Source organism: Rosa rugosa, chromosome 1, assembly GCF_958449725.1.
Source record: "Rosa rugosa chromosome 1, drRosRugo1.1, whole genome shotgun sequence".
Classification (NCBI taxonomy): domain Eukaryota; kingdom Viridiplantae; phylum Streptophyta; class Magnoliopsida; order Rosales; family Rosaceae; genus Rosa; species Rosa rugosa.
Window position 1 is genome coordinate 36,267,379 of NC_084820.1, and position 14,419 is coordinate 36,281,797.

Consider the following 14,419-nt stretch of genomic DNA (forward strand, 5'->3'; position numbering starts at 1 on the left):
ATAGAAAAAGCGATGGCTTGATGCGTCATTCGACCGATGCAGCTTCGTGAAAGTTAGTAGATGATAAATGGCCGGACTTTGGTTCTGACCCTAGAAACCTAAGACTTGCATTGTCATCAGATGGGTTCAATCCCCATAGTTCATTAAGCAGCAAGTACAGTTGTTGGCTTGTTATTCTAGTCGCGTATAATCTTCCTCTGGCTCATAATGAAGAGGGAACACATGTTGTTAACTCTATTGATTTCTTGGCCAAAACAACCAGGAAATGACATCGATGTCTACTTGGAACCTTTGATAGACGACTTGAAGCTATTATGGGAAGGAGTTAGTGGTGTCTACGATGCAAGACAAAGTGAATACTTTACTCTTAGAGGTTTACTATTCTGGACAATCAACGATTTTCCAGCTTATGGTAACCTTTCTGGGAGTATAGTTAAAGGGTATAATGCATGCCATATTTGTCTTGAAAAAACAAAACCAACAAGACTAGTTAATGGAGGGAAAATGGCCTACATCGTGCATCGGAGATTTTTAGGAAGAAACCATCCTTATCGAAGGCAAAAGGTTGCTTTCGACAACTTTCCAGAACATTCTCCCTCACCTGTTCCTTTGAGTGGGGAAGAAGTACTAGAAAGGGTGGAGCAAGAAGTTCCAAAGTGGCATTTTGGGAAAAAAAAATCCCCCTCCTCATAAGGGTGGGGACAATGAAACCAGGCCTTGCTGGAAGAAAAAGTCTATCTTTCTTGAACTTGAATACTGGAAGTTTCTCCCTGTTCGGCACTGCCTTGATGTGATGCATATAGAGAAAAATGTATGCGATAGTCTCATAGGAACCTTGTTGAATATTCCTGGAAAAACAAAGGATGGGGTGAAAACTCAGTTGGATCTGGTAGAAATGGGTATTAGATTAGGATTAAGGCCTGATCTCGAAGGTCCCAAGGAGCGCTTGCCAATGGCAAGCTGGAACCTAAAGACAAATGAAAAAAGATGCATGTGTGTGGCTCTTTTTTGGTATGAAGGTTCCTGAAGACTATTCTTCTAACATATCAAACTTGGTTTCCATGGATGATTTAAGACTTGGTGGACTTAAATCCTATGATTGTCATGCCTTAATGCAACAACTCCTCCCAGTTGCCATCCGAGGTGTGCTTGAAAAGTCGGTCGGAATTGTTGTGATCAGGTTATGCCTATTTTTTAATGAAATCTGCAGAAAGACTATCGATGTGTCAAGGCTGCAGAAAATCCAAAGTGAACTTGTTGAAACATTGTGTGAGCTGGAAAAGTACTTTCCCCCATCCTTTTTTGACATAATGGTTCATCTAACGGTTCACCTAGTTAGAGAGGTGGAGTTACTTGGACCGGTTTGCTTTCAATGGATATATCCCTTCGAGAAGTACATGAAGATTTGCAAAGGATATGTTCGAAATAGAAATCGGCTAGAAGGTTGCATTGCGAAGTGTTGTATTGCTGAAGAGACAGTTGAGTTTTTAGCAGAACTTTTTATCTATGAAAAAATTGTTGGGATCCCATCTGACACTCACAAAGAGGACAAGCCTACCTTAGGTGCTACAATTGTTAGTATTTACGGCAAGATATTCGACCAAGTTCATCTCTACGTGCTTCAAAACACGGATGAATTCAGGAGCTATTTTGTGATTTCTATTAATACTTCATGTAAAGTAAACCCTAATCTTCACTCATTGTGTCACTGTTTTATTGGTAATTGCAGTGAACACTTGGAATACTTGAAGACGGAGCTTCCAAAATTCAAAAGGAATAAAAAATGACTTACGGACAAGCAAAACAAGACATTTACAGATTGGTTGAAGGAGAGGGTAAGTCCTAACAATAACAATGTTGATGAGAATATGTATTGTTCAGTTTCCATATTACTGTTATTAGTTGTTGAATAAGGACATTAACTGTTATCATTTTTTGCAGGTTGCTGTTCAACTGAGTGAACCAAATGCTAACATCCTTCAGATTATCAGGTGGCTTTCAGATAAACCAAGAAATGAAGTACCAACGTTCAGTGGTTACCGAATTGCAGGAGTTCAGTATAACACAAATAAGCGCGATGATCTTAGATCGACGCAAAACAGTAGTGTCTACTTGCTTGCTGAGACACTGCAAGTAGTTACTGCTAGGGATAAAATGTCAATTATTGATGACATGAGCTTCTAATGTGTGATTATTGAAATATGGGAGCTCAACTACAAAATTTTTAGGATCCCTATCTTTAAGTGTGATTGGGTAGAAAATAGAAGGGGTGTGAAGGTAGATGAGCTTAGATTCATATTGGTGAATTTGAGTAAGAAATGTCATTTAAATGACATTTTTGTGTGGGAAACTGTGTTCAGCATATCTTTTATGTTCAAAACCCTATAGATCCAATGTGGTCAGTAGTTCTAAGAATTCTTGCTAGGGATTACAATGACTTTGAGGTTGAAGATGAGCTTGGGGACACTGTTATTGCTCACCATCCCATCACCACTATTATGCCATCTATTGAGTTACCTAGTAACTTACCGAACGAGGATGAAGTGGGTTACATGAGGGAAGGGGAGGAGGATATAGTTGTTGATGGATAATATAAGCAGTTTATTTTCTATTAGTTTAAGTTGTTATCCCACATCAATGCCTTGTGGTTTATGTTGTGTTGGTTGATCAGTGCTTTGATTTTTTCTCTAACCATGTCATTTGGTACGGACCATGTAATTGTAATCAATTTGTTGAATGAAACTGATTGAAGCTTTCTATATGTCATGTGATTACTAAAAATGGCAAAGTTTTTAGTTGCTTTACATAATATGAGTGTCTTTATTGTATGCATTATATCATTCTTACATTGATTACTGATTAATGTCTATTCTGGTGTTCAAGTGGCTAATCAATGTCTCATATTTTTGTTGCAGATAATGACACCATCAAAATCTGCCTCAACACCGAAGAAGTCAAAGGATAAGGGACTCAAACTGAACAAAACTAATTCATCAAAAAAGTCAGGTTCGACATCAGCTGATGCATCCATTTCCAATATTAATGGCAAATCTAACAAGAAGGATGAAGATCGAGACCAGAGGTTTGAAGAACCTGACTTTGCTCTTGTGCTCTTCTACCTTAAGCTCTTGTGACAATGTCACGTATTTCAAGGCACAAGAGCTTAAGGTAGAAGAAAGTGGTTCTCTTCAACGTAAAAGGGACTTTGTGTGGGAAGGTAGCGAAGGAAATGCAATCATATATTGGTGTCTTAGCCCGTAGAAAGATACCAATCATAATGACAACTTGGAGAACCAACAAGCACCAACTTGGAGGTCTCACAGCCGAGGAGAAAGAGAAAATCTAGTTACGTGTGCAGGTTATCTATTCATGAAGTTATTAATAGTGGTTTATATTCCTATAAGTACTTCTACCTTCTGACCTTAAGTTTCTAGTTGTTAATTATGAATGATAATAGAATTTGGCCCTTTTGTTTGTCTTCCTATCACTTACAAGAACTATGTTTGTTTACACAGGGCGCATTTGAGATTGGTCCTGAAAAAAAAAAAAAAAAAAAAAAACTCGTATTGGAACTAGCTGTATCAAAATGGAGGAAATTCAAATCTCGGCTCACAAGGCATTACATTATGCCTTACTTGGATGACCCTGAATCCTTAAAGTTTCCTCCATATGATTATAGATTCATCAATAAAGATCATTGGACCCAATTTGTGGCTGAACAGACAAATCCAAAATTTCTTGTAAGTTTTACATTAAGGTTGTTGTGTTAAGTTATTATATTAAAGAGGTATATGAAGTGAGTGCATATGTTTTTCAGGAAGTGCGTAGGATGGCATAGGCGCAGCGTGAGAATAATAAGTATCCCCACCGAATGTCTCGTAAGGGATATGTTGGGTTGGGTTGGAGGAAGAGCTGGTAAGTTATGGGTATTGGTTAGGTAATTTGTTAACCTGGCTATTAATTTATATATCACCACAAATTTAGTAATAAATCTTTTTGGTAGTCTGCAACAATGGAGGAGGAGGATGAAATCGATAGAGTAACACTATGGATTGCTAGACGACAAACCAGGCAGGAAACCTTCAAGGATGAAGCAACGAAGCAGTGTGCTGACAACATTGTGAGTATAATTTTGTGAAGTTCAATGTCTAGAGCTGACCTTTTGTTAATTGTTACGTTTATCACTATTTTGTAAATGTGACCAGAGGAACTTGAACGAGAAGGTTGCTAGTGAAGAACTAAGTACTAATGGAAGTAATGATGTGTTAACCTTAACTTTAGGCACTCCTGAGCATGGTGGTAGAGTGCGAGGGGTAGGAGCTTGTGTGAGTCCCTCATCTTACTTTCACCTCTCTAAACGTAGAAGGCAGAGCATCCAAGAGACGATTCAGATGAGTGTGCAAAAAATACTAGAAGAGGAAAGAGATAAGATCATTGAAAAGGCAAAGCAGCAGGTAGTTAAAGAAGAGAGGGCATTTTGGGTTGATAAGCTTGCACATATAGAAGCAAAGCTAGAAGCTCGGGAGGTTGGGAAAGTAGCTAGTTCTCCAGCAGCACTAGAGAAATACATTCCACATGGATTTGGGCAAGCCAGTTGTTCACAAACCATAGGTCCAACATTTCAGGAAGCACCCAATGCTCAAGTGGAAGACGAAGTAGTGAATCTTGTGGATGGGAAATCAATTCGGGAAGCTTTAGATGTAATTGAGGAAAGGGCAGTGGGATGTAAAAATAAAGTTTCAAAGAGGAAGGAGTGTGGTGGAAAATCTATTCCCAACTCCAATAAAAAGGATGAGCTAAGCAAGTTGAGTGAGCAAAATATAGGTGGTTGATCATGGAGTTGAGGGACAGTTAGATGGAGAGAATGTGGTAGTTACTTAAACATTTATCTATATTATTGCACAGTAGTATAATTTTTATTGATTGTGAACTTTATATATTTATATATGTGTGTGTGTCTATATATATATGTGTGTGTGTGTGTGTGTGTGTGTGTTTGAATTTAAAATTCTAGCTTTCTTGGGTGTTTCAGGTACAAAGAACTAAGATTGGGGCCAAGTTCGCAATAGGTTCAGTTGATCATATTGCAGCTCTTGGCACTGTTATGGAACACGATGACCCCTCCTAAGTTTGTCATGGTTATCCATCTGTTGCAATTGAGGAGAACGCCTTAGTTCCGTTTCCTGTGGGTGATGAAATACGAACTGTTAGGCAAGCCATAGAGAGTTGGGTGGCATGGCCGAAAGAGCTTGTCATAATGTCACCTGTGAAGGTACGTAAATTCTCATAATAATTGTAATATATCCGGACCTTGATCTGTTCATATTCCTATTTGCTTACAAAATCTTATTTGAAATATGTATGTGTACCTGTGTAGAAATCTGAGAAGAGAAGAAAAAAGAAAGTGGTATAGGACGACGAACTCTCTAAGGATTGAGTTTAGCCTACAGTCATTGGCAGCTTCCTTACCAAATTCATTGAGCATGTTGTGCACGTGGGGTGAGGTCGGATTCAAAGATGGGAAGACTATCACCATTCAAATTGAGCCTGAAGTATTTGGGCGTGCACGGAAAACATTTATACTAGGACAAGATGTGCTCATAATTGCAACCATGAGTGAAATAACTGGGAACTGTATAGTGATATACCAAAGGTAAATAAAAATGGATTTATTTCTAGTAAGTACCATGTGTTTTCTCATTGGTGTATCAATGTGAATAATCTGCTGCTGAATTCAAATTGGTGTATATGCTTGTAATTAGGTACCTCTATGATGTCCTCAGTGAATATAAAATGTTGGATATGGTTGCTTTTGTTAACCCTGCGATGATTGGTGCAATTGGGTGTGGGAAATGCCAGGAAAGGTCCCAACATATAAAGGAGAGGCTGATAACTACAAAACCTAGACAGATATACATGCTGCCGTATAACTCAGAGTAAGTAATTCGATAACTGAATGCTAGCTATTGTTATATATGTAATAATTTGCTTGTAGTGATACATATGGGCCAGTGATTAAAATTTTATTATGCTGTTATATAGTAAACATTAGGTGCTGACTATTGTGGATCCCGAACAAGAAACTATTTATTTTATGGATCCCATGAAGAGGCGGTTACCCACTGGAATGGGTTTCAATTGTTGATAGGTAAGTTACAGTCATACAAGTTTGAATAATGCATGTATGGTACAATGGCTATTTCTTGAAGCCTGATAGTGTGTGCTTTTGTTCTGTTTTAGTGCAATATCCATGTATAATGCACACAAAGGCAGGAAAGGCCGAACTTCACCATTATAGAAAAATTTGACGGTATGTACATTTTTGCTATGTTGGATCCTAGAATGTTTAGAAATTTGCTATATGTTGGATTATGAAATTTGCTATATATATGTTGGATTCTGGAAGCATATTTGGATTAGGTTCCCATGACTATTAATTCGGATTCTTTTTTTGGCTATTTTGGATTCACTGCTTTTAGGGTATTCCTCCTCAACCGAACAATACGGAGTGTGGGTACTTTGTCATGCGATACATGAGAGACATCATTAAGGATGAAGACTTTTCATTTGTTAACAAGGTACAATTAAAACTTGTTTAGAAAGTTTATGTTCGAATGAGTTTTTTATGGTAATTTTGACATGGGTTACTTGAAATTTTTTGTTTCAGTGAGAGAGGAGAAGCAATCATCTTTATACCCAAGTGGATATTGATGAGATGAGGAATGAGTGGGCTAGGTTTGTGGTTAATAGATGCATGTAGGAGCCATGACATATGTTTTTGGAAAGCATGGTGAATTTTTGCTTATGCTGATAGATATCACATGAAACAATTATCAGCTTTTGATTCATGCATGCATGGGTCTACCTAGACTAGGAATTCTTTCTTTGTTTTGGTAGTTTAATTATCTAGTTTAGATGTTTGGTTGTACTTGACAAATGCAACTTATATAGTTAACTAATTATAAGGATCAGTGTGACTTTATATGTACTGTTCATTTGGTAATATGACTGTATTTGTGGTAACATATATGCACCATTATTTCTGGAAAATTGTTCGAGGCTATCTGGCTAGGTAATGATTGAACAAACAACAGTTCACAAAAAGTTGTGAGAACCAAACTCAGACAACAGACCCTAAAATAATCACACAACTGGTTTATAATGCTCACACAATGGTTGATAAAAAAAAATATGTTGTCTGAGTTCCCCTCACACAATTTGTTAAGGCAATCCAATGATAGGAGCATTTTAATGCGATGTTTTAATAGTTATTTTCTCATATTTTACTTAGTTATTTCCTTAAATAAATCAATTTTAATAAAGTTTCTATTTTTAGGTACCTTGGAGCAAATGGAGAAGAAATCAGCTTAAAGGCACTTGAGAAGCAATAGGAAACGTTGGAACTGATAGAGGTAAGGCACGAGGGATGCAGAAATGAGCTGAAACGAAGAAATGAAGTTTTTCTGGTCCAGCCAGGAAATCTTGATCCGACCAGGAAATCCTTATCCGACTAGGAAACTCAGTCAAAGCAAGAATCCTAGGGCAACTAGGAAACATGATCGGAGAAATGAAGAAAAATGGCAAAAAATGCATAGTCCTAGTTGGACTAGGAAATCTACTCCTACCAGGAAAATGAATCTTAATGACACAAGGAGTCCCAGTTGAACAAGGAAAGCAACAGAAGATTCTGAAAAGATCAAGAATGTCTCACATGAAGAATCCTTGTTTGACTAGGAGTCCTGAAGACATGAGGAGTCCTGATGGGGCTAGGAAACCTGAAGGCACTAGGAGACCACGTGGCTTAAAGAAAGCTCAGATCCTTCTAGATATTTTGTGAATTTCGGCAAAAGGAAGAAACCTAATCTTTTTGGGTTTCTTTGACGTCAAAAGAGAGCTCCTAGCTAAATATTTGGACATTTTGACGTTATACATAGAAGAATCTAGAAGATAACGACGGCATGGAGGGTTTTAAGGGATTGCAAAGTGTGTGCAACAAAAAAAATGTGAAAACAGGTCCAGATACATTCCTGATTGCATTTAAGCTTCTTTGGCCGAAAATTGGAGAGAAAAATCAGATTATTTCTTTATTAATTCGGCAAGAATATCTCTTTGAAGAATCAAGGTGTTATTTTGGAGGCTTCTGATTGGTTAGATGACACTGACGTGGAATTAATTGGTTGAGGCTATGTGGCGCAAGCAGATAATTCTTAGAAAATAAAAAGAAGGATCCAGAACCTTGGAGATCAAGATGTCGTCCCCTATATATAGCCTCACTCCTTGGACATCATTCACATCTTCTCCCCCAGAAAATTCCAACGCCAAAATTCTCTCAACTCTCTCACTTTCTCAAACCGACCCCAGTACTTGTCAAATTTCAGCTTCGTTACTTTTGCAACACTACACAAAACTGCATCCTGCATACTGTTAATGAGTTCATCCAAATGCATATGAATACTAGTAATCAATCAATGAACGCTTGAGCATTTTCCTAATCAACTTCATGGAGGACTTTATTCGAAATAACTATTTTTGTTGCATTAAGATGCAGCGTAGCTTCATAAAATATTTTTAAGAAATCAATGAATACTTGAGCATTTTCCCAATCAAATTCAGTTGGAGGCCTAATCAGTTTTTTCTTTCCATTTTTTGTGTCAGCAAAGTCTTTGATATAACTTGCATCCTCCTCTCCTAATCTTTCAAACACCTTCTGATATTTCTTAGCTCCTACTAACATGGCAACATCAGATAAGTAGAATTCTATCTTGTCACCACATTTAGATCCACATTGGCGTTTGGATCCATTTTTTCAAGAACAGCCATTTCTCTAAACCTATCCAACCTTTGATATAAATGTCTAATGTACCTAACAGCATTCTGAATCCCTTGAATAGATTCATTCAACTGTAAGAAGTAATTTGGACAAGCAAATTAATTACCTCAAGCATTGACAGTAATTGTGACTAAGCAGAATAAGTTACTAAGAGATCGATTTGTAATTTTGGACCTTGACTAAGTCTTGTGTTATCTGGATAGAATGCAGGATAAGGTAACTTGAAATGGCCTTAATATCAGGTCAGTTATAGGTAATGTGGTTATGGGATAGAGTTAGAGTAGGACTCAAACACTTTTGATGGGTTAGTGGATTGACATACTCTAAGCACTATATAAAGGGGGTCCCTGCAGTAGCTTCAGTACGTGAGTTAAGCACTCTTCCCATTGAGAGTTCACATTAAGCATTCTGCAGAAGATCTTCTTTCTTACTAGCTCCAGTCTTCATCCTAGCTAGCTGCCTCAGTTCATCATAATGGATCTTCAAGGTTTGCTTCTATTACCTTAGGCTTAAGCTTGGATATTTTGAGTTGCTTTTGTATTGGTTGTAATGGCTGTTGTGTTTAAATGTTTTGTGGCTTAACAGTATTACTTGATTGTAATGTAAGGTTTTAACATCAACTCCTCTATACCATCTTGTACAATTAAATTCAAAATATAACAACAACATCTTAGGTGCAGATAGTGGCCACCAAGCTGCCAATCGCTTTTTCATGAACTCAATGGCCACATCATGAAGCGTAGCATTATCAACGGTGATGTGAAAACCTTGTCAATCCCCCAACTCATCAAGCAGCCCTCCATGAGCTTGCTAATGTTATCTCCTTATGATTTGCAATAATAGCAAAGTTAATAATACGCTTGTGCAACTCCCAAGCATCATCCATGAAATGAGCAGTAAGGACTAAATAATTAACATTTTGAATAGAGGTTCATGTATCCGTAGTGATTGAAACCCTCTACTTCTTTGCTCATAGCATATTCCTTAGCTTCATTTTCTTATTAAGAAAAAGTCTCCATACTGCTTTGGCAATTGCTTTACGCTTGAGGATTTTAAAGTGGGGGCATATTTCTGCCATAAAATCTTTAAATCTCTCCTTCTCCATGTGACTAAATGGAAGCTCGTCTCTTATGATCATCTTCACACACATAAGCTTAGCTCTGTTTTGGTTAAATTTCCATGCCACAAACTCAACTCCATCTTCCTTCACTTGATAAGCCAATGTCCTCTACCTTTTGTCACATTTCTCCAATAATAGAGAATTTTGCAGCTCTTAAAATGAGATGTAATGGCACTGATTCTATTTCTCCCACAGTCACAAGTTATGGATGTGAGACAATACTTGCAAATGACTTTATCATTCATATCAGTCACACCATCCTCTTTCTTCAACATTGTATAATGTTGTCAAGCTAGACATTTTTTGATCTTCTTATTTGAGTTGCCTACATCTTCTGGTTCTAGGGGTTTGTAGTGTATGGAGGTTGTATTGAATGATCTGGAACAGAGCTTGAAGTTGGCAAAGCCGTACTGCCGTTTGATTCCATAAGCTATCAAAAAGACACAGCGCTATCTTGTAGAAATTAGCATTTGGAATTAAAGTTTGATTCCATGATACCAAGCATAATAAGAATATTGGGAATCTCAAAGCACGAATACGCTTTACCATTATCCTGACTTAATTAATGCAGTCCATTCTATTATTCCATTCAATTTGAGATCAAGAAATTGTGTAGAACAAAACAAGAAGGGGGCCAACGAACCTAAAGAAGAAAATATATATATAACCATAATAGAATAGTCTCAACAGGCTTTTATTTAGTGGTTTTGGGCTCGTGACTGAACTTCTTCACTTCGACACGAAAGAGCTAATCGTACTTTATGCGCTAACAAAGAAGCTTTGAATTGTGGTCCTCGGTGATTACAGAGGAGAAATTGATTTTGCTTCTGTAAAGTAGAAGAAGTTCGTTTTGGAGAATGAGAAACATAGAGGAGATGTTGGTTCAGATTTGAAAGCGAAGACTGAGTAGTGAATGATGACTAGCTATAAAGACTGAAGCTGAAGAGAGATGGGTTTGAGTTCAGTGCGAAAATTGTGTGTTACTGTGTTTCACATCTAAGAGTGAAAGCGATGAAGACTGAATCTGAAGAATGGAGGACCAAGGATGAATGAGAGTCTTCATCATTTTAGGTTAAAAACGAGAATCAAATGTATGCTAGCCTATCAAATGAAAACCAAGACCCAATGAAAAATGGACACATATATATGGAATTTTAAAAAAAATTATAAATACAATATATCTTGGTTCGGTTCGGTTGAATTGGTTTTGTACATGCATAGAATCGAAAATTGGCACCGGTCTGCCCAATTCAGTGTAGTTTCCAGCACCAATTGTCTGATTCGGTCCAGTTCTAGTTTCTTTGCGTCGGTCCGGTACGGTTTTGATAGATTTCTCATTTTTCAGTGGTCGAAAGTCAACCCCTACTATGAGGTTTCAAGAGGAGCAATGGTGACTTTGAAGAAGGCAGAGGTGCGCACTGAAGCCCATAAGGCGGCAGAGCATCTTTAGGAATTGGTTGCTCGGGCTCCAGCTGTGAGCTTGTTCATGCCAACGCCTAAACCTATGATGTTCACAATTTCGGGAACATCAACGGAGGTAGGTTTCACTTCAAACTTGTGGTGGTGGCATCTTCATCGAGTGTAGGGGCAAAAAACACAACGGCGGCAACGCCTATCATTGGAGGAAAAAGAACAGCATTGGTGGCCTGTACCCGTCTCTTCTTGTGAAGGAGGAGGTGGTGCTAGTCTCTCCAGCCAAAAAGGCCAGGGTAGGATGTCAGTTGGATAGTAAAAATAAGCCTAGGGGGAGAAGATCTCCCATTGTCTTTGGAAACGAAGAAGCCTAAGAAAAAGTTTTTGAATACTTCAGGCAGGGCAGAGGTGATCATTAAGCTTGATGCATAGATGATGTCAAAGTCTATAGAGATGCTGGAGGATATCCCCCTCTACGTACGGTGGTTTTTTCAGGTTAAGAATAATTTGAGACTATGACTTGAATTCGACGCTTTTTAGTCTTAGTATTGTTTTATCTCATGGTAATATTATGTTAGTGTAATGACCTGGATTTTCATTTTAATTTCTTGTATTTTGCGTTGAATTAATGAAAGTCCCAATTGGTACAAATTACAGTCTTGATGCCTTGTTTTTTTTTTATTTACTGAGAATTAGAAATTATTTCAAACAATTATTCGCTCGGAATGCTTCGATTCAAGGGTTGACTTTTTATACATTTTGATTTTGTGAAATCTTCCTTCACGAAAGTCGTAAAACGTATCGATACGAGTTCGTGGATATGTGGAACACAAAAATCGGAGTTCGTATGAAGAAGTTATGGCATTCGGAAAAAGTTTCCATTTTGGGATAAATAGAAAAATTTGGGTAATTTTTCAAAAAACTCTAAATTTCTGAAAATAGAATCGAACCCCTTTTCTCTATCCCCGATCCGGAAATCGCCTCCTCCCTTCGTCTGGCCGCCTTTGGACCCGCCATTGGTCGCAATCGACTCACCTCTTCCTCCTCCACTGTTTTGTGGTAGCTTTATAGCCTTACTCGGCGTCTACGTGGCGGAGCAAGAAAAGCCTGACCCAAAGCCCAGTTTTCGGTCAACGCTGATTTCTTCACCGTCCGGCCACCCTAAGCTTCGCCACAGGTCATTTCTTGAAGCCCAGAAGATGGTGATCATGCTCTCCAAGAGGTTTGAACATATTTGAAGCGTGGAGGGAGAATCGAAGCAAATTGAAAAATTTGGAAAAATATTTGTTCCACCCACTATTGAGGTATTTTCTAGCCAATTAACTTTGATTCAGACTTTGTGCTAGTTGTGAAAGTTGTTGTACATGTGTTGAGATGAAGATTTTGGCATAGGTCTCGCCACCCAATTCGGCGGTTGCCGGCGGCACTTGGCGTAGGTTCCGGCCATGTTAGGGGCAATTTCTAATTCTGTATACGATCTACTCGTCGATACGAGAATTTTGATATACAACATGTAATTTTTGGAGATTGTATGATTATGTTAGGATTTTTACAGTTTCGATCATCTTGGTTTTCGATCCGTGAGGATCAGGCCGTCCGATCGACTTGTGGTTTTATTGTATTGATCGTAGAAGTGTTCCGGAGACCTTGGATGGTCTCGGATGAGGATCCGACAGTTGGATAGTCGTATAATTGTGTTTTGTGATTTGTGTGCTAAGTTTAGATCATTTCTGATTAGGTACTTGATGGAATTGTATTGGGCTAACGTTATGTGTTTTGTATGATCTTGGCTGTTAGAGAGGACGCAGCTGGAATTAGAGGTGAGGAAACCTCACACGGTTCGTTTATGAACCGAATTACATTATTGTCAGTTTTATCGCTAAATCGTGAAATTGTTTCATGGAAATAAAGATTTATTTTTAAATAATATGAACTTATTCAGCAACAGTTCATAGGTAAGTAAAATGAGATTTTAAGTATAAAAATGATTTCTCGAGTTTTGTGATTGTGAACTATAGTTGGTATTAGTAGTATCCCTGAGTGGATGACTACGTATATATATATTTACGTGGAAAATATATCTGAATGGTGTGACTTTGTGAGAAGTATAATAATTGTGATTTTAGTCGGATTATTATTTTGCGCATTTACTATTTTGGGAATGCAATATATCATGTGATTGTGTTAAAGAGTATCTTGGGTTGAGTGTAACATTTTGAGTCATGTGGACTTTTTAAATGTTTCGATCTGAAGATCTTTTGTCACATTGGTGATCGAGACTATATCAGATGTTATAACCTTGGCTGGGTGACGGGCTACGATTCAGTTAGAGCTCTAGTCTGTCTGCCAATGTATTGCTTGGGGGATAACTTTGGGTTATTGTGCTCACGAGTACATTACACTGCTTGGAGGATAACTTTGTGTTATCGTGCTCATGAGTATATATTTATAAAAGAGAGTTTCAGGTGTTTCTTTCTTTTATTGTCCATGAGGGACTTGGGATTTTATTGATTTGTGGAGTGGTTTTGGTTGCTTAATTTATTCATAAGTTGAGGAATTGTTAAGCATGTGGTGATCGTGTCATTTTTTTTTAGTTTACTCATACGAGCTTAAAAAGCTTACTGAGTTTGTTGTTTGCAACTTGGTGCACTATTCCATGGTGTAGGGGTTATTCCTACAGGTCAGAACCACCAGGGTTGAGATCGCGGCATGTAGTGCAGCAGTGTTAGGTTTGTTATTGTACTACTGTTCGTAGTATGCTCTTAGTGAGCGTTTGCACTTGTATTTTGATACATCGAGTTTTGTAAACACTTGGTGATGTAATATTTGATTCTAGTGTTTGAGTCTGTATTAACATTTGTGGTTTCAGTTTATTTTTGTTGCTTAGTTTAATTGAAAAGAATTTCTAAGCATTTGGAAGATTTGTTGAGTTATTGCGATTCGGATTTGAATTTATTTATTCGAAGTTCGGGGCGTTACAGTTAGATTGTCGAAGAGTTTTATTATGACATAGCTTTTTCGAACTATTATGCAATAACCATATTCAATTTTATTTT

General features: G+C 37.7%; 1 protein-coding gene across 1 annotated transcript; it reads left to right on the forward strand.

Moving 5' to 3' along the window:
- Positions 1 to 207: 207 nt before the first annotated feature.
- Positions 208 to 2,591, forward strand: LOC133726869 (uncharacterized). Its single transcript, XM_062154512.1, has 5 exons — positions 208 to 648; positions 764 to 955; positions 1,020 to 1,679; positions 1,942 to 2,133; positions 2,361 to 2,591. Exons 1-5 carry the CDS (start codon positions 208 to 210, stop codon positions 2,589 to 2,591), a joined length of 1,716 nt encoding a protein of 571 aa, XP_062010496.1.
- Positions 2,592 to 14,419: the final 11,828 nt, after the last annotated feature.

What these genes read in the sequence shown, in the direction of transcription:
- LOC133726869 (XM_062154512.1), top strand. Translation starts at nt 208, where the DNA reads ATGAAGAGGGAACACATGTTGTTAACTCTATTGATTTCTTGGCCAAAA. An exon ending in TAGAAAGGGTGGAGCAAGAA is followed by an intron (nt 649 to 763) that starts GTTCCAAAGTGG and finishes GAATACTGGAAG; the next exon opens with TTTCTCCCTGTTCGGCACTG. An exon ending in CCAAGGAGCGCTTGCCAATG is followed by an intron (nt 956 to 1,019) that starts GCAAGCTGGAAC and finishes TTTGGTATGAAG; the next exon opens with GTTCCTGAAGACTATTCTTC.